The following is a 20,350-nucleotide window of genomic DNA, read 5'->3' as shown; positions in this document are numbered from 1 at the left end:
TTCTGGCACGACCGGGGCCAGAAAAAGGGGTTTACTGTGGGAAGTGCGTTCACATAACTTCTGCTGTTTTGTACTCTCAGAAACATTTTAAATTATTGCAGTATCTCATAAAGCTCTAGGGAATACTTTATTGCTGGACACATGTAAAAGAACTGATGAACAGCGTATATAAATAACTAGTAATTGACATGCAAATTCTTGCTTTAGAAGACATAGAACACATTGCTTAAAAATATTGTTATTTATTGCATTTGTATACTGCCCCATAGCCGAAGCTCTCTGGGCAGTTTACCTAATATTAAGACCTTAAAAACAATATACAAAAATTAAAAACCACAAAACATACAATATACATTTAAAGTCACTATAACCCAGGCTAATTTCATATTGCTAAATGCTTGGGAGAAAAGTCTTGAACAATCAGGGAGATTGTTCCATAGTTGGCAGGCCACCACCGAGAAGACTATTATGTCCAGGGCGTGGGCAGCAGGGAGCTAGGCTGGGCTGCCGGGACCCAGGGGAGTGAGGCAGAAGAGAACACCAGACTGAAGCGGGATCAAGAAGGGTTCAGCTTTATTGACTGTCACTAGTGTGTGCCAGAGCCAGAGGCCCCCTCCCGTAGCATGCAAGAGTTCAGAGGCACAGTTGAACCTGAGTCTGGGCCGAGCTGGAGCAACATCCCAGAACTGGCACAAGGGTCCACCACCACCTGCTGAGACAGAGGCAGTCCAAGGGTCAGGAACCAATAAGGCGTGGCAGAGGTAGGGGGCAAGGCAAAGTCCAGAAGTCAGGAACCAATAAGGCGTGGTAGAGGCAAAGCAAAGTCCAAAGGCAGTCCAGAAGTCAGGAACCAACACGATCAGGAACGGGCGTAGAGGTTTGCGGGAAGCAGAGCCAGGCAGTACAGGAACGGTGTTGCTGTGGCGAGGGTTGAGAGAGAACTGCAGTGCTTAAATAGCCCTTACCCTAGCCCCACCCAGCTGGACTCCAATCACACACCCTGCGTGTAGTTAGTCGGGCCTGAGGCTTGCAAACACCCCAGCAGGACAGGTCCTGACCGAAGACCTGGGTCCTGCAAGCACTCAGTATAGCATAGATCCTGACAAAGGCCTTCTCTCTTGTTGCTGTCCTCCGAGCTTCCCTCGGAGTAGGCACTCGGAGGAGGACCTTAGGTGTTGAATGTAGTGTTTGGGTAGGTTCATGTCAGGAAAGGCTAATGTCAGATATTGTGGTCCCAAACTGTAAGGCTTTATAGGTTAAAACCAGCACCTTGAATTGGAAACATGCAGCCAATGCAAGCGGGTCAGAGTGGATCTTATATGCTTGAACCTTCTGGTCCCTGTTATCAATCCGGCTGCTACATTTTGAACAAGCTGCAGCTTCCAAACCGTCTTCAAAGGCAGCCCCACGTAGAGTGAATTGCAGTAATCTAACTTAGAGGTTACCAGAGCATAGACAACTGAAGCCAGGTTATCACTGTCCAGATATGGGTGTAGCTGGGCCACCAACCGAAGCTGGTAAAAGGCACTCTGTGCCACCAAGGCCATCTGAGCCTCAAGTGACATAGATGGTTCTAGGAGAACCCCCAAGCTATAAATGTGCTCCTTCACAGGGAGTGCAACCCCATCCAGAACAGGTTGAACACCCTCTATCTGGTCAGCAGAATCATCCACTAACAGCATCTCAGTCTTCTCTGAATTGAGTTTATTAACCCTAATCCAGTCCATTGTTGCGGCCAGGCACCAGTTCAGCACATCTACGACTTCACCAGATGAAGGAGAATTGGAGCTGTGTGTCATTAGCATACTGATGACAATGCACTCCAAAACTCTGGATGACCACACTCAATGGTTTCATGTAGATATTGAACAGCATGGGGGACAAGACTAACCCCTGCGGAAGCCTGTACTGGGGAATCCAAGCAATGTCCCCCAAGCACCACCTTCTAGAGCCGACCCGTCAAATAGAAGCAGAACCACTGCAATGCAGTACCTCCCACTCCCAACTCAGTCATACCAGAAGGATCCTATGGTCGATGGTATTGAAAGCCACTGAGAGATAAAGGAGAATCAACAAAGTCACACTCCCCGTCTTTTTCCCAACGTATTTTGCTATGGTTTAATTTTTGTAAACAGCCCAGAGAGCTTCAGCTATTGGGCAGTATAAGAATGCAATAAATAAATAAAATAGGCCTTCATACAGGATGACCAAGGCTGTTTCCATACCAAAACCAGGCCTGAAACCCAACTGAAATGGATCCAGATAATCGGTCTCATCCAAGAGTGCCTGGAGCTGGCTCACAACCTCCCACTCAAGGACCTTGCCCAGGAACAGAACATTTGCTAATGTCCTATAGGTATTGAGATTTTCTGGGTCCAGGGAAGATTTCTTCTGGAATGGTCTCACTACTGCCTCTTTCAGGCAGCCTGGGACCACTCCCTCTTGCAAAGAGGCATTAATCACGTCCCTGGCCCAGCCAGTTGTTCCATCCCTGCTAGCTTTTTATTAGCCAAAAGGGGCAAGGATCCAATACAGAGGTGGTTGCACTAACCTGTCCAAGCAACTTGTCAACGTCCTCAAGCTGCACCAACTGAAACTCATCCAGGAAAACTAGACAAAACTGCACTCTGGATACATCACCTGATTCACCTGCTATAACTCGAGTCCAAGTCCTGGCGGATGCAGGAGATTTTATTCTGGAAGTACCTAGCAAATAGATTACAGCGGGCCTCAGAAGGTTCTACAGTGTCCTTGGGGCCAACATGCAATAGCCGCAGGACAACTCTGAAAACCTCTGCTGGGTGGCAGATTGATGCTTCTATAATGGCAGCAAAATATTGATATATATTTTTGCCGCCTTCACTGCCCCTGAATATGCCTTACTGTAGGCACTCACCAGAGCTTGACTGCATCCACTAGGAGTTCTTCTCCATCTGTACTCAAGCTGCCTCCTATTTTGTTTCATCACTCTCAGCTCTGGGGTATACCACGGAGCCATACAAGCTCTACACAGGAGAGGGCATTCAGGAGCAATGGTTTCAACTGCCTGGGTCATTTCTGCATTCTACAGATCAGGAGAGCCAGCCCTATCAACCGGAAAACTCCCCAGAGCACTCTGGAAACCATGCAGATCCATCAGCTCCAGGAGCAGACAATCTTAATGGGTCCCTCACCCTTCCAGAGGGGAGAAGACGCTGCAAGTCTAAACCTCAGCAGGTGGTGATCTGACCATGACAAAGGGGTCAGGGTGATGTAAAGTCTCCCACTTTCAGATCACTATCTCCATGTCCAGTTGAAAAAAAACATGTGTTGGGCCAGTCCCATGGTTCTCATGGAAACCATGAAATCCTGAGCTGCCCCAGATAAAGTGCCCTTGACATCCCCCAGAACCAAGACCACCTCAGCTCACCATCAGCTCAGCTAGGGAATCTGTTGAGCAGCAGGGTAGGTGGTGCACCAACATAATCCCTAATTTGTCCCATTGTCCCAACACTCCAGATCAGTAGTCACATGGACAGGGAGCCTGCAAAGGGGAATGGAGCTCCTATAGACCACAACAACCCCACTTCCTGTCCCTCAAGTCTACCCTGATGCTGAACCAAGTATAGCTGGGAGAGACTGACTCCTCCTTGTTCACCCACCCAGGTCTTGGTTATTCATGACAGATTGGCTGCCTGATCCACAATAAAGTTGGGGATGAGGGAGGCCTTATTATGCACCAATCTGGCATTTAAAAGCAACATCCTGAGGGCTGGCTGATAGGGCAACCAACAAACCTGTGGGTGGTGTAGGGGTAGGGGTACCAAAACAAGGCAAAGCTGTTAACTGTCTGGGTTGTGTTTTCCTTACCTGCCAAGCCCTCACAATGCCATATCTCCCTCTACCCGTCACTATGTTGATTGGGGGCCCCTCAAATCCCTCCACTTGGCCCTGTGTCCTCCCTCCGAGGCACAAAGTTCAAGCCTGGAAAAATCAGATAGGAGGTGGTGGTGGCGGCGGCGGTGACTGACACTCCACCTCACTCTATAGGCTTCCCTCTCCTGCAGGTGATGGCTCTCGCAAGCCTCCTCAGCCAGAGAGCTTATATGTCCCTCCCAGGAAGGGAGGGGAATGGTGGAAATTGTCTACAGCAGTCTGTTAGGCAGAAGTCCACAGGGAAGAGCAGAAGAATAAAAGCAAAAATGATATCTAAAAATAAAATGTTGCTATTTAGTAGGAGTTGCAAAAACATACCTTCTGGCTACATTTATCCTGCATTGCACTAGAGGAGTTTAAATTAAATTAAAACTAGTTTGCAGCTTTTTCAATGTTTTAGATAATGTAGGGTGACCATATGAAAAGGAGGACAGGGCTCCTGTATCTTTAACAGTTGTATTGAAAAGGGAATTTTAGCAGGTGTCATTTGTATGTATGTATATATTTATTTATTTAGAATATTTTTATCCCGCACCTCAGCCAAAAAGGCTCTCAGAGCAGCTTACAATTGATGGGGCAAGGAATAAAAAGAACATGATAATCGGAGTCTACTACCGACCACCCAATCAAGGAGAGGACAAGGACGAAACTTTTGAGAAACAAATTGCCAGTGTTTCAAGGAAGGGTGATGTAGTAGTGATGGGGGACTTCAATTACCCTGATATCTGTTGGGAGACAAATACTGCCAAAAGCAGCCCTTCCAAGAAATTCCTGACATGTGTGGGTGATAATTTTCTCCTACAGAAAGTGGAGGAAGGAACTAGAGGATCGGCAATCCTTGACTTGATATTGACCAATAGGGATGACTTAGTGGATAAAGTGGCAGTTACGGGAACTCTGGGGGAAAGTGACCACATCATACTTGAATTCTTGATTATGAAGGAGACAAAAGTTGAGTGTAGCCATACACGTACTCTGGATTTTAGGAAAGCTGATTTTAATAAACTCAGAACTATGATAAGTAAGGTCCCGTGGCAAGTGAACCTAATGAGAAAAGGAGTGCAGGATGGGTGGGAGTATTTAAAAAAGGAAATTTTAAAGGCACAGTTACAAACAATTCCAACAAGGAGAAAAGATAGAAGACAACAGAGGAAACCAATGTGGCTCCACAAAAAGCTTATTGATGAACTGAAAACAAAAAGGGATACATATAGGAAGTGGAAGGAAGGCCAGGCTACAAAAGAAGAGTACAGACAGGTGGCACAGAAGTGCCAAAATGGCGTCAGTAAGACAAAAGCTGTGAATGAGCTGAGATTAGTGAGGGATGCTAAAAGCAATAAAAAGGCTTTCTTCAGATACGTGAGTAGTAAAAGACGAGGAAAGAAATGGTGGTTCAACTGCTTAATGAGGATGGCAAATTGATAACAGATGACAAAGAAAAGGCTGAAGTGCTCAATTCCTACTTTGCCTCAGTCTTCTCCCAAAAGCGGGTCTATGACCCCCCTTGAAAAAGTGAAGCAGAAGTTGAGGGGGCAGTATTGCAGTTTGAGATTGATAAACAAATGGTCAAAGAACACCTAATTTCCTTGAATGAGTTCAAATCTCCAGGGCCCGATGAACTGCATCCAAGAGTAATGAAGGAGCTAGCGGAAGAACTTTCAGAACCTTTGTCTATTATCTTTGCAAAAACATGGAAGACGGGTGAGGTGCCAGATGACTAGAGGAGGGCTAACGTTGTCCCTATCTTCAAAAAGGGCAAAAAGGAGGAACCTGGGAACTACAGACCAGTCAGTCTGACATCCATCCCTGGGAAAATTCTGGAGCAGATTATAAAGAAGTCAATCTGTAAACACCTTGAAATCAATGCAGTGATTACTAGAAGCCAACATGGATTTGTCAGGAACAAATCCTGTCAGACTAATTTTATCTCATTTTTTGATAGGATAACCTCCCTTGTGGACTGTGGGAATGCTGTGGACGTCATAGATCTTGACTTCAGCAAAGCTTTTGACAAAGTACCACATGACATTCTGATTAACAAACTAGCTAAAAGTGGGCTAGATGGAACAACTATTAGGTGGATCCACAGTTGGCTACAGAATCGGACTCAAAGAGTACTTATCAATGGAACCTTCTCAAACTGGGGAGAGGCAACAAGTGGGGTACCGTAGGGCTCAGTCCTGGGCCCAGTGCTCTTTAACATTTTTATTAATGATTTGGATGAGGAGGTACAGGGAACGCTTATCAAATTTGCAGATGACACAAAATTGAGTGGGATAGCTAATACCCTGGAAGACAGAAACAAACTTCAAAGTGATCTTGATAGGCTGGAGTGCTGGGCTGAAAACAACAGAATGAAATTTAATAGGGATAAATGCCAAGTTCTACATTTAGGGAATAGAAACCAAATGCACAGTTACAAGATGGGGGACACTTGGCTCAGCAATACTACAAACGAGAAAGATCTTGGAATTGTTGTAGATCACAAGCTGAATATGAGCCAACAGTGCGATATGGCTGCAAGAAAGGCAAATGCTATTTTGGGCTGCATTAATAGAAGTATAGCTTCCAAATCACGTGAGGTACTGGTTCCTCTCTATTCGGCCCTGGTTAGGCCTCATCTAGAGTATTGTGTCCAGTTCTGGGCTCCACAATTCAAGAAGGACGCAGACAAGCTGGAGTGTGTTCAGAAGAGGGCAACCAGGATGATCAGGGGTCTGGAAACAAAGCCCTATGAAGAGAGACTGAAAGAACTGGGCATGTTTAGCCTGGAGAAGAGAAGATTAAGGGGAGACATGACAGCACTCTTCAAATACTTAAAAGGTTGTCACACAGAGGAGGGCCAGGATCTCTTCTCGATCCTCCCAGAGTGCAGGACATGGAATAACGGGCTCAAGTTAAAGGAAGCCAGATTCCAGCTGGACATCAGGAAAAACTTCCTGACTGTTAGAGCAGTATGACAATGGAATCATTTACCTAGGGAGGTTGTGGGCTCTCCCACACTAGAGTAATTCAAGCGGCAGCTGGACAACCATCTGTCAGGGATGCTTTAGGGTGGATTCCTGCATTGAGCAGGGGGTTGGACTTGATGGCCTTGTAGGCCCCTTCCAACTCTGCTATTCTATGATTCTATGATAAGTAAAGACAGTCCCTGCCCTCAGGCTTACATTCTAAAAAAGACATGACACGCAAGGAGAAGCAGATGGGGAGGGAAGAGGTAGGGGAAAAAATGGGGAACCTGGTGAAATTTCCTCTTCATCACAACAGTTCAAACTGCAGGTGCCCTGCCCTCTTTTAAATCTGGTCACTCTTGTATAGCTCCTGCAGCTTTAACTGTTGTGATGAAGAGGGAATTTCACCAGGTTCCGCATATATACAAATGAAACCTGCTGAAATTCCCTTTTCTATGCAACTGTTAAAGATATAGGAGCCCTGTCCTCCATTTCATAGGGTCACCCTAAGATTATGCCATTAAAGCATTGGTGACTTCTGCAGCAGAAGGGATACTTAGTAGTGATATCCCACCTGAGAAAAAAGGAAATTAAAAGGTCATCTCTTGGAAGATGATGATGACAACAAATAGTTGACTGCCAACTGCATACATTAGAATGCTGATCTCTAATAGTTTTGGAATGAAGATGTTTGTCACTAGAGGGCATAATTTCTATATCGTTTCCATTTAATAAAAGAAGGCTGTTTTATCTGCAGTCATTGCCTCTGTTGTATTTTAATTGTATCTTTATTGAGTTTATATAGTGTTTCATTTTAATTTGTGGTATGCTACCCTGAAAATGTAGGGACTAAGGTGACCATATGAAAAGATGGACAGGGCTCATGGATCTTTACCAGTTGCATAGAAAAGGGAATTTTTGGTCACTCTACAAAAGAGGGCAGGGCTCCTGCACCTTTAATTTGTGATGAGGGAATTTCACCAGGTGCTGTATGCATACTTGAAATTCCCTTTTCTATACAATTGTTAAAGATACAGTAGAGCTGTCGTCCTTTTCATAACGACGGCATAAAAAATTTATATAAATTATTCCTAATAGTTCCCTTTGTTATCAACAAGTAACAAAAGATGTGTAATTTCCAGTGCACGTCTTAAGCTCCATCCAATGAACATTTTATTACATGCTCGTTATTGGGCACACGGAGTTTGCTCAGGTCCCTCACATGACATCGTTCACCTCCAGCCCCTTCTGGCCTTCCTTGCACGACAAAAAAAACCCTCATTAAGTCCGATGTTTTTTTAAACTCGGAATTGCCGCTCTCTCCTGCTGTGTGCAGGAGAAGCAGCGCCATTAGAACAGCGGACTCAATGGGCCTCGTGCTCGTTCTGCACTTCTTCTTTTGAAAAGAGGAAGTAACTGAGGAAGGAAAACACTGGCGGAGAAGGACGGTAGGGCGTGTGTTAACCCCCTGTGTGATGCCAACAGGGGAAAACTATTAATTGTTTAAATACTAGACCTAAACCAGTATTTAGGTTGGGCATCTCTTGGTGGGAAGGTGGGACCTAAATAATTGACTTAAATAATATTGCTGGACTCCATTTGGTCTGTAATTTCAGGTCATAATAGATCTGGTCTTGTGTAAAATGGAGTAGATCCAAAGCAATCAAGAATTTAGGAAGAATGCCATCACCAGAGTTTTGGATGAGTCTCAAGTGTAAACCCATAAACACAACAGCTGCAAGCTGCTTGACGCTGTGCATGACTAACAAAGGTGTTTATATCATACATACAGTAACAAGCAGGAGAGTCCAGCCCTCTATGTGAGGCATGGGGAAGAAGATTGACTGTAGTCCATGTGGAGAGGGACGTCCTGTATAATGATCCCTTTTTTGGTGGATTGCCTACCGACCACTGGTTGTTGGGATTTTTGCAAAGAATGATGGATTAAGAACCTTGGTTTGATTAATGTAATTACTATGCAATTTAACTTAACAGTTAAGAGAGAGATTTAGCCCCCGCTTGCTATATACTGTATAACGCATTCTGGAGAGAAGCCCGGCAGGATCTACACTACTGCTTATAAAAGTTTATAATGGTTATGACAACTGTTCAAACCCAGGACACATTACAGATACAGTTTTCAAAACGTTTTTAAAGTGTTGTATCCTGCTTAGTGTAGATGGGGCAGCTGCAGGTCTGATTTATTTTTGACGCACACGTAGATCATCACACTTTTTGATGAACTCTCTCCCAGCGTGTATTTTTGTGTAATGTCCAGGGCGAGTCTTGAGGCCAACAGGGGAAAGGTGTCGAACGGCTACCGCGTCTTTCGGCACCTCAGCTTCAGGACAGAAGTTTAAATAGTCCACATAGTCAGAATTACAACAAGCAGAAGAAAGCTGAAGGAAACTGAGAGCCAGCTCCGGAGCAACTACCACAAGGAGCCCCTCCCCATTTCCTCTTGTCTTCCCAGGCGGGCAGGCCCTTCCCTCAGGAGCAGCCGCGTTGGGCGGGGACAGGCCGTGCTTCCCCTGCCTGGGGCTCTGTGTGGAGCCTGGGCGAGGCGAGTGAGCGGCAGCGGTTGAGGAGCAGCGATGTGATGTGGAGTCGGGGCTCTGGCGACCGCAGGGGGGGCGTCTTTTGCCGGGACTCAGACGGGACATGGCGAATGTCAAAGTTGCTGTGCGAGTCCGGCCTCTCAGCAAAAGGTGGGTTGGCGGCTTTGGGGAGTATGAGAGGAAGACCTCGAGTGTATTTCTCTGTACGCGCACACATACACACACAAAGGGCGAAAGAACGCGTCTGATACGCGCGCAAGGACTGAGCAGGGAGTGTGTCTTGTTGGGCTTGTGTGTGCGTGACCGTTAATGTGTGATTCGTGTTTTCCTCTCAGGGGTGTGTTATACATGTGTTGGCTGTGTTCCTAGCTGAAAACACGGGAAATCACATCTTAGTTGCTGGAGAGTCTAGAAGTTGGTGCTATGCTGATAATAGGCGCTGGGAAAGAAAGACGGGACTATATATGTCACGTTTAGCCTGACGCTATTGGACTATTCATAAAGTATATCATACGTTAAGGGGTGGGTGGGTGGTAATAGCAAAAACGTGACCAAATAGGGTTGCATATTGATCAAGATGGTGCGAAATGTGCCAAGTTCTTGTGATTAAAAGGGGCTTTAAGAAGCATGACACATTTCATGGTATAAATGCACAGTTGTTCCTCATTTGTTATATGGGATCAAGTTGTCGCCCTCAAGGTAGCACTTCTGTTGTTAAAATGTTGCGTTTTCCATGCAAATTGCAATATTTTGTCCCTAGGGGGAATCTTTTCTGGTTATCATGTCCATTTTCTAGAATGTAGTTACATGGGTGTATCTGTTACAGCTAAAAATGTGCAACACAACCATCCACCATGCTGCTTTATAAACGTTGTTCATTGTTTTATGTCATTCTTTTCTATGCGCTTTCAGGGATATGCTGGTTCAGTGTTGGAGTGTTCATCCAGGGTCTCTTTGTAATTACCAAAAATAAAAGTTTGAAAACTGCAAACTACCCCTCTCCCCATACAACCCTACTAGTTTCAGAAACTTTTACCTGAAGTTGTGTTGTTTTTTTGCTGCTGTACAAACCCAGCACTAGAGCACCACAGCAAGATCCCTTTTCCCATCACGACATTGCACTACTGGCTGAACTGAGACTAGAGTGAGTAAGGGTGCAACCCTATGCATGTTTAGACAGAAAAATGTCCTAGGAACTCCAAACTTGCATGGATGGCTGGGGAATGCTAGGAGTTGTACGATTTATTACTGGCATACTCACATGCACTTTCTACTTCTTTTTGTTGTAAGACTTACGAATAGAGAAAGGGTAATGAAATTTGTGATAAACTGAAAAGGCTATAAATTAACAAGGGAAAGAGTGCAACTTTTAGATCTCAGTTTACTCTCCCCAGTAATGGAAGATTTTCTTTCTGTTTTTAAAATGTAGAACCTAACATTTAAGAGATTTGCCAGGTATAGCAGGGGTGCAGAACCTCAGGTCCAGAGTCCCCTGTCCCTGACCTCACCTACTTTCTCCGGACCATCCTTGATGGTTTCCTGGCTTTTGTGCAGTTTCCCCACATTCTAAAATGTTGAAATGTCTCTCCTAAGGCTTAGTTACTGGCAGTAAGAGCTTTAAGCTTAAATATTCTGGGGTTTTTTTTGTCCCTGCCGCTTTGTCTTCCTATGGAATATGGCCTCTGAGAGCTTTTCCAAATGGAATTTGGCCCTTGGACTGCAAGAGGACAAACTAATTATAGAATCAGATTATTTCTAACTTTTTGTAATGTCTCCACCTGTGCCCTAGTCTTACTTTTTCTTATTTCTCCCTGCTTTGTAGGCTGAATTTAGGTATTCAGTAATTTTACACAGCCTCAAAGCTGATACATATCTTTATTGCTGAACATTAATCTTGATTTACAAGATTACGGGAGTGCAAATTCAGCTCTCACAAATACTGGAGAGACCATTGTGTGAGTGTGTGTTTGCGTGTGTATAATGGGATAATTAAAGCCATGTGTGCTACGGAGGTTTGAGGAGGATGGGAAAAAGTGAATTCTGGAGCTGTGCAAAATCTGTATAGTAACATAACTCCTCCTCTGGAGAAGAGAGAGAATAGCAAGAAAGCAACAGATTGAAAATAATGTTTCCTGCCAGGGTCTTTGTTGATGTAACTTCTTTGATTTTTCTTTATTTTGTTTTTAAACCTGGCTGAATCATGCTTTCTGTTCACTAGCGATTATGATGCATAACCATTTATATTATAGGTAGACCATGTTTCACAGGCTTTGAACTAATTAAGATATATTTTTCACATACTTGAATTCAACAGAGTATTAAAATGATTTGTTATAGGGCAGCTGTTCTGATCCATGGAGCCAGACAAAAAACTTAAAGCTAACCTTTGTATTTCTGTGCAGAAGTTAATTCAGGTCCCTAACTTGCTTCCAGAAATAGGGTAGTGTAGCTGTGTCTTTGCAGTTCTTGCACACAGTAGTGCCTTGATCTTTAATAAGGAGAGAAACAAGATAAATAAATGCAGATAAAAGGGGATAATTCTGAAGCTTCTTCACAGAAGAAACCCTCAGTGTGGGGACTTCTGGGATTGGTTCCCAAAGTAGGCCGTCTCATACCAGCATTCTTTTTCTCTGCCTTCGTTTGTAGCCTCTTCAAGGAGTTTAAGCACCCACTACTTGCTTTCTGTTTTCTTTGCCCAACAAGTGAAGGAACTTTGAAAGGGGAAGCCTTGCCCTCTTCATGCCTCCCAGGCTTCCGCTGCTGACTCCACCACCATTGATCTATGTTAATGAGAGGCAGTGAGGCTGAGCTAAGCCAAGCCAGCAGTTTTGTTCAGGAACCATGGGCATGGTTGCTACAATGTATTAAGCTCAGGGTTTGGGACAAGGTTGGTGGTATCCTGCCACAACTTTGATTAATTTAAGAGTGCATAAATGTCTCACAAAGCTAGAACATTGGTGGGAGATAAGGGGCTGGAATGAAACAAAGTATTCTTTCTACAGATGTTAAGCTAGCTCAAAAAATAGGAGTTTTTAAAGAAAGTGGTAACAGGAGCATTTGGGAAGATATATTGGGGGGCATCACAACCAGAAGGCCTTTTAGGCCCTGTATTCACAGACTTCATTAAAATGAATTCATTATATCTCCTCAGCTGCCTTACCTCTTAGTCATTGGGAGGGCTGAAGATGATTTTATTTTTATCTTGCATATCCTATCATTCTCTTTCAGTGCCTAAAGGGGACAGCTGGTATGAATACTATGTCCTGTAATAGAGATCCATGTGGCAGTTTCTCTTTTTCTTCACACTGAAGAGTGGAACTGTGCAGCATTGGGTACTGCATATGTATGTATGTGAAGGGGAGAGTGTTTCCTAGGCTGTGTGGGTGAAACGTGTCTGCATTAGTATTTAATCATATAAATGCCCCCTTCTGAATGTAAGACTGTGTGTGTGTGAGAGAGAGAGAAATGTAAAGGCCCATGTCATCTATAAAGTGTTACATATGTGTCAGTTTTACTTGAAATATATACATTCATTAAACTGACCTGGAACTTGGCCAAACAACTGCCTTACGTTGGCTTGTTCCAAAGTAAAAAGTAGTTGCTGCTTTCTTACAGTATACACCAAACCCACCATTATGAAAAAGGACAAAAATAATTGCAAACCAATGTGAATGAATGCAACCTGGACAATGTTTTCTTTGGTTTTTCAAAACGTTTTTTTTAAACCTGATATTGTGCCAAAGCTTCACAGGGTTTGCTGCCTCTCCACCTACATAGGATAGTGCAATGCCACATGGGTACCTGTCCTGTTGTGGCACATTAGAGCAGGTTAAATGAATTTGTTGAGGCAGGCTAGCTCATTAAGGTACTGGATAAGTGGCCATCAGGACTAGTAGCCATTGATAGCCTCATTCTCTATGAATTTGTTCAGTCCCCTTTTAAAGCCATCCAGATTGATGGCCATCACTACATCTTTTGGTAGTGAACTCCATAGTTTATCTATGTGCCATGCGAAGAAGCACTTTGTTTTATCTGTCCTGGATGGGATGATCTGAGTTCTACTTTTATTTATTTATTTATTTATTTATAACATTTATATACCGCCTCATAGCCGAAGCTCTCTGGGTGGTTTACAACACTAAAGAGAGGGAGAAAATGTCTCCCTATCCCACACATTATTTTGTATACCTCTATCATGTCTCTTCACTCACCCTTTTTCTAAGCTAAACAATCCCAGATGTTGTAACCTTTCCTCATAGGGGAGCTGCTCTAGCCCCTTGATCATTTTAGTTGCCCTTTTCATCACTTTTTCAATAATACAATATCCTTTTTTTAGGTGCGGTGACCAGAACTGTACACAGTAGGGTACAGTGTGGTTGGACCATAGATTTGTATAAGGGCACTATGATATTGTCTGTTTTATTCTTCATTCCTTTCCCAATTATGCCTAATATGGAATTTGCCTTTTTCAAAGCAGCCGTGCACTGGGTATCTCAGATTGCTATGAATATCTTTTGCCAGTTTTGGCTGGTAAGACATATGGCCATTCCTGGACAAGGATAGCTTGCATTGGTAACTTCAAAACTGGATTAGTGCAATGCACTTTATATGATACTGCCCTTAAGGTTGGACCAGAAGTTGTAGAATGGTTCAGAATTGATGCAGATGGCCAAAGCCAGGTTGGTAACAGGAATGGTTTATCACCAGCACATTACAACTATACTGAGGGAACTGCACAGGCTGCTTATTTGGTACCAGGCCAGGTTTAGGTACAAAACCCTAAACATCTCAGGTCTGCCTGTTCAGTTGCTGTGCTCCTCAGGAGATACCCTCATGGCGGTGCCTAAGATATCAGTGGTCCAGACCATGATGGCTTAGAATAGGGCTTTTAATATCAAAGCACCAACTCTCTGGACCCCCCAACAAGTGCCTATTAGACAGGGCCTCTGGGTATTTAGCACCTACTGAACATGCATTCCATCAAGCTTTCCCAGAACAGTGATCTTGTCTTTTTCCTTGCTGCATGCTATTGTTTCTTCTAAGTTTTATACAGTATTTTGTTATGGTTTTATACTGTTTTGTTTGTATATTACTTAGAAATTTCTTTTAATTTCTTCTAAATATTAATAAATAATAAATGAACAGCATTATACAGAAATATGGGAATTGAGTTCACTGAGGTTAAAAACTTTCAGGCGCTGCTCCCTTTTGAATGGGAGAATTAAGAAGATGCTTAACTTGCTCCCATTTCAACCAGTGGGGCCCAAACATTTTCAGGGAATGAGCAGCCAGACACTGTTGGATCCTTCCCAATATCTTTGCTGGATCATATCCATAATAGTTATCGTAGTTCATTTGTGGGGTTTAATACAGAAAGTATTTATATCTTTCTTGTTTACATTTTATTTTCCAGAGAGCATTCAGAGGGAAGAAGAATAATCATAGAAGTTGAAGATAGAGTGGCAAAAGTCAGAAACATAAAGGTATGTTTTATTTTAGCTTTAGAAAGCCTGATTTATTTTGTGAAATAACTGTGGAAGCCATAATGATAGCTTGTAGAGTAGAAAGGGAACATTTACACCTAGTTTTCATGTAACTGTTGAAAATTGTAGGTTAATTAATTAACCCATGATTTACTGTGGTATATGCCAGGTGTGTTCTGTGGCTGCTCTGTATATGCAATCTCTGATCAGGTCGATTGGAGGTTGCTACATGATATCTGTAGCATGTGACTAGATATGTATGACTTTTAACCCACATTGAGCTATGGTATCCATGGGCACCAGGTCGTATATCCAATCCCTATTCAGGGATTGCCATGTCATGTGAATCCAACGAGCATGGGTTGAGCAAAACCATAACCCTAAAAACAGACTATGGGTTATGCATTGGTTGTTTAATGCTCACATAACCCACACTCACTGGGTTTACATGACACAACAACCCCTGAGTGGCAGTTTGCATGTTCAAAATGGTGGCCACATGCACCTTATTTAACTGTGGGTTAAAAAACATACAATGGTTTGTTGTGTTGTGTGAACAACCCCAGTAGGTTAATCATAGATTAAACAATCCACAGTTAACCTACAATTAGTTGTTGCAGGCCCTTTGGTATAGTGAAGATAACGACGTGGATCAGATAACAATTTCAGCCAGGAAACTCGCTATGTGAGGTTGGGGCAGTAATTTAGTCTAACCATTCTCTTGCGTGGATGTGCGAAAGTGCAAACGGGACAATGCAACCCTTTGAGTTCTTTGGGGAGAAAAGCAGGATACAGATGTAATAAATAGGTCAAAGAATTGTGAGAGAGACTTAAACTGAGATTCCTTCCATTTCTGTGCACCATCAACCAGAAAGTAATACGTGACAACCTCCCATTCCTATATAAATTTTCTGGGGTCATATTCATCCCTATGTTATGAGCATCCAGATTTCTGCTTATTGAAGTTCTCCACATGCTCTATTTATATAATCCTAGCTTTGTCCTATTGTGACTTACCATGCTGTGCCTTACTTTGCTTCTGCCACTCTTTTCCCTCTGCCTGGATGGATTTTATTTGATGCTTGATGCTCTCTCAGATTGTCTAACTAGCTTGCTGACTTTATAAGCATCTTACAGGGATTACAAATCTTTCTTTCATGGACTGAGATGTGCACATGAATTCATTTTTCCCCCAGAGTTACCTTCTTAGAAGGTGCCATGCATAGAAATCCTCAAAATTCTCATTAAAGACATTTAACTCCAACAAGGAGTTTGGGGATTTGGTGCAAGAGCTTCTTAAAAGACAAATGAGTGTTTGCAGGGTCTTTTTCTCACATGAATTCTATTTTGGAAATATTAGTGATAGCTTTTAAAGGTGGAATTCAAGGGAAAAGCCATGCAAGCACTAGCTGCATTTCTCTAATAAGACGTTTTTGCACCAAATTACTTTTTTTAAACTTGGAGGTGTTTTAAGAGCATTTCAAAGGGTCTTTGGGGATTTGAGAAAAATGCAGGTACAAATGTGCCCCCTTGGAATCTGAATCCATGTTGTTAAGACCATGCTGTTAACAGGTGCTTACCAATACAATGCAAAATATTAAAAGGGCTTTAGTTTTTTGTCCGGCATAAATGTGAAAAACAGAAAAAAGCCTATCAATAGGTGCAGTTTGTTTTTATTGCATTTATCTGTCCTGTGGAAAATCTATTGAAATCACTCACTCTTTCCTATCCCAGAAGCAAGCTTAAAAATAAAACAGGAAGGAAATGCAAAGCAGGCTGTGTGGGGAGCATAAATTGGCACAGCTTCTGAGTTCTTTATAGTACCGGAGTAAACATCTGTGGGTTTTTAAAACAAATTAACCTTCTTGTAGCCATGTTGTTGCTGAATCTCCCTGCATTTCAGTTATATGTGTTTATTCTTTCAAGCTGTCAGTAAATTGTTAGTAAGATAAGCACAAAACCCCAAACATCTGGGTGACTTTTGGTCGTATTTCATTTCCCCCTGCACTCTCTGTGATTTCATTCCCTAATATGATTGCAGCTAATTTCTGGGAAACCTAACAAAAATGTGTATTGCAGTACAGTTGACATCCTGATGTGTGACTGGTTACAAGAGACTATACATCCTTTCCCTTTTGAGATTCTTGGAGGCTTCCTTTATAGGGCATGGGAAACAGAGCTGTTTTTTTCCAGACACTGGGACTCCTGAATGCTACTGTACTCCCTTAGTCAAATAGTAAAATGGGGCCAAAATCAGTTTCTGTTGGCAATGTATCTCAGAAGGCACCATGATTACTGTGGGAATTCTACAGGACAGATGCTTTCTATTTCTTGCTTGGTCTTTCTTTGTATTTGCATGTCTGCCTGATTATTTTAGGTGACTTGCTTAAGATAATTAGTATTTTAAATGTCTTAGGAGGCAGTTTGGCAGAAATCAAATAACTAGATAAGTGATTTCCTCCTCCTTTTATATTCTTTCCGGAGCTGGGTTAATAGTCTATTCTAGGAGGATGCCAGTAGATAGTGTTCAGTGTCTTTTAGGAAACTCAGGAGATCAGTTGGTTATTTCTTTTTTGTGGCCTGTAATGAGGAAGGTTAAGTAAAGTGTATTTTTTCTTGTCATATGCAAGATACTGTCTCAGTTTGGATGACAAATTAGTCAATGGTGGACTGTTTTATCAACCATTGATTAAATAGTCCCCCGATAACTAATGTGTTGTCTGCTGGGCAAAAACCATGACATGGTTGGTTATTTCCAAAAAAATAACCAACTGAGATAAGCAACAGATTACAGAGATGTTTTTCTGCACAACCATTGGTTATAGTGTCATGTGGCGGCCTCTGTTGATTGTTTTCCCTGTAGACAGATTAGTGTGGCAAGAGTGGCAGAAACCCAGGCCGCTCTAGCCCAGCAGGGCTCCATTGGCAGGGAAAATAATCCCATGCCAGCAAGTGCTTGGGGAGGTCCAATTGTGCCGTCCTTGGGTGGGGTGGTGCAATCCTCAGCTTCCCACTCACTTCTTGGCATGGATACATGCTGTCCCTGGGTAGGGTGCTGCTGGTTGTGGTGCACCGTGTTCCCAGGGACATGCACATCCCTTGCTACCCCCCCCCACCCCTGATTCATGTGGAGATAGTCTTGAGGGGATAGGAGCCCTTTCCATACCCTCAAGCCGATCCCCAAATAGATCACAGGGTGGGGGTAAAGGATGCCTCCTGCAGTTGGACGTGAAACATCCAACTGTGGGAGAAACCCATCCACCGATATTGGGGCGGGCGGGCACATAAGGATCTGAGCTGCTGCTGTAACAATGAGCAGGATGGATTCTTCTGTGTTCCATCCCCATTCACGAGAACAGAAGGGCAATCCTTTGCTGAAGCAGGCGGATGCTTGTGCATCCAATTCCTCTGCATCCCTCCTGCCTCAGCAAAGCATTGTGCTTCTGTTCTCGTGAATGGGATGGGACGCAATGCGGAAGAATCTGTCCTGTTTGTCACAGCAGCAGCAGCTCGGATCCTTATCCCTCTGTCACCATTTCCATCGCAATGGGGCAGTGGTGTTGTTGTAGCCATCCCCATCCCTGTTGCTATAGAGACATGGATGAAGGATACATCAGCCTGGAGAGAACGTTTCCACTGAGTGGACATCAGTTGTCTTGGTGGCACTTCTTCCGTCCCCATCTTTTTTCGAAGCAAAGAGCAGGGAGACCTGTGATCGTCACATTCTCCCTCAGATATTTCAGGTCCAAACTTGTGGTGTATTGGGACATTTTTTTTAACATGAGGTATGACGTCATGTGCTGCAAAAGACCTCACAATGCAGTCAAGCCCAAGGGAAACCCCTGCGAAGACAGCCCCTTGTTTATTTTGGGTAATAGTTGGCTGACAGTTACAATGGTTAAAATTACAATGTTCATCTAAGATTTAGGATTCTGAAAAATTGACTTGTAGAATATTTTGTATAGAGCAACCTTTCTGGGCTGGTGGGCAGTTAAAGACACTTGGGGGGGGAAATAAATTAAAAAATCTTAAATATAAAAAATATTAGTTGGTGCAGGGAGCTTGGTGGCCATCAAGAGAAGTGTTGGTGGGCACCACACTGGAGACCCCAGGTACAGAGTGTTGTTGTCCTTTGTGTGTGTGTCAGAGAGAGAGGGAGAGGGGAGAGGCAGAGAGGAGATGCATAATCAGTTAGTTGAGGGTTTATGCCACAGTAGTTGTGCAGTTCTAGGCACATTTACTAGAGAGTCAAACTACAGAAAATGCAGTGACACTTACATCTGAGTAAATATTCATGAGATCGTGCTATAAATTGTTTGTCTTTAAACTACCTGACAACTCCTTTTTGCTTTTTCTGTATCAGATAAAACTAGTCATTTCCAGAGTGGTTGTTATGTTAGTCTAAGAATTAGCAATTGGGAACTGGCATATTTGTGTTCTTAAGAATTTGTAGTAAACAATAAAATGTTTACATTTTGACATTTCTGTCAGGAGGGTGATGTGTTTCACACCAGCAGAGCATGCACAGAGTGCAAATAATGCAAGCAGAACCAGAGGATCCAGGTAGCAGATGAAACAGTCCAATGAAGAAGGAAGCACTCAGACACAGTAGCTTTAACTACTAATCTAAGTTTACTTTACAAGTATATACAGAGTAAAATACAGAATGACGCTCCAGCAAACTCTCCAATATTCTTTCTCCAAACTCTCCACACTGATTCCCCATCAGTAACATATTTATACAAATGAACACCAATCACAGTGTTCTCATGTAATGTGAACACTGGATTGCATCAGCTAATTTGCTGTTCTGCCCAGATACCCTCCACCTGTGTATCTGGCCTTTTTCCAAAGTCTTGAGATGACTTCTTCTTAGGTCTCTAGTTCCAGCAAAAACTTACACAGGTTAAAAACCTGACACCCCTCCTTTTTTTCTGAAACTAGAATTTATACATATACATTTAACTTATCATTCCAAGCTGTTTGATTAATTCCATATGCTTATGTACACTTAGAGGCTTCGTTAGTACATCAGCAACATTCTCATTTGTGTTACAGTAAATAAGATCAATTAATCCTTCTTGCACAGCTTGTCTTACATTGCAGTAACGAATGTCCACATGTTTGCTTCTTGTATGCATTCTTTCAGACTTTGCCATGTGAATGCAAGTCTGATTGTCCTCAAACACTTTAACTGGTGTTTCTACCTGCACTTTTATATCTTTTAGTAATTGTACAAACCAAATTACTTCAGTGCAGACTTCAGATAAAGCAGCAAACTCAGCTTCTGAAGTTGACAGTGCTACCAGACTTTGTTTCCTGGATTTCCACCCAATTAAATTGTTTCCAAACTTTATCACAATTCCTGAAGTGGATTTTCTGTTTTGGGTATCGCCAGCCCAATCACTGTCCACATAGCACTCTAAAAATAATGTGTCTGACG

At 42.9% G+C, this 20,350-nt stretch overlaps 1 protein-coding gene across 1 annotated transcript in view; it reads left to right on the top strand.

Moving 5' to 3' along the window:
* Window positions 1-9,502: 9,502 nt before the first annotated feature.
* STARD9 (StAR related lipid transfer domain containing 9) overlaps window positions 9,503-20,350 on the top strand; it is a 130,572-nt gene continuing 119,724 nt past the window's right edge. The window contains exons 1-2 of the mRNA XM_063118448.1: window positions 9,503-9,574; window positions 14,838-14,907. Coding sequence (XP_062974518.1) covers window positions 9,528-9,574; window positions 14,838-14,907 — 117 coding nt within the window. The 5' untranslated portion in view covers window positions 9,503-9,527. The remainder of the gene's footprint in view (window positions 9,575-14,837; window positions 14,908-20,350) is intronic.

The sequence above is a fragment of the Elgaria multicarinata genome, chromosome 2 (genome assembly GCF_023053635.1).
Source record: "Elgaria multicarinata webbii isolate HBS135686 ecotype San Diego chromosome 2, rElgMul1.1.pri, whole genome shotgun sequence".
NCBI lineage: Eukaryota > Metazoa > Chordata > Lepidosauria > Squamata > Anguidae > Elgaria > Elgaria multicarinata.
The sequence above is the reverse complement of the archived record's forward strand: the minus strand, read 5'-3'. Positions and strand labels throughout refer to the sequence as shown.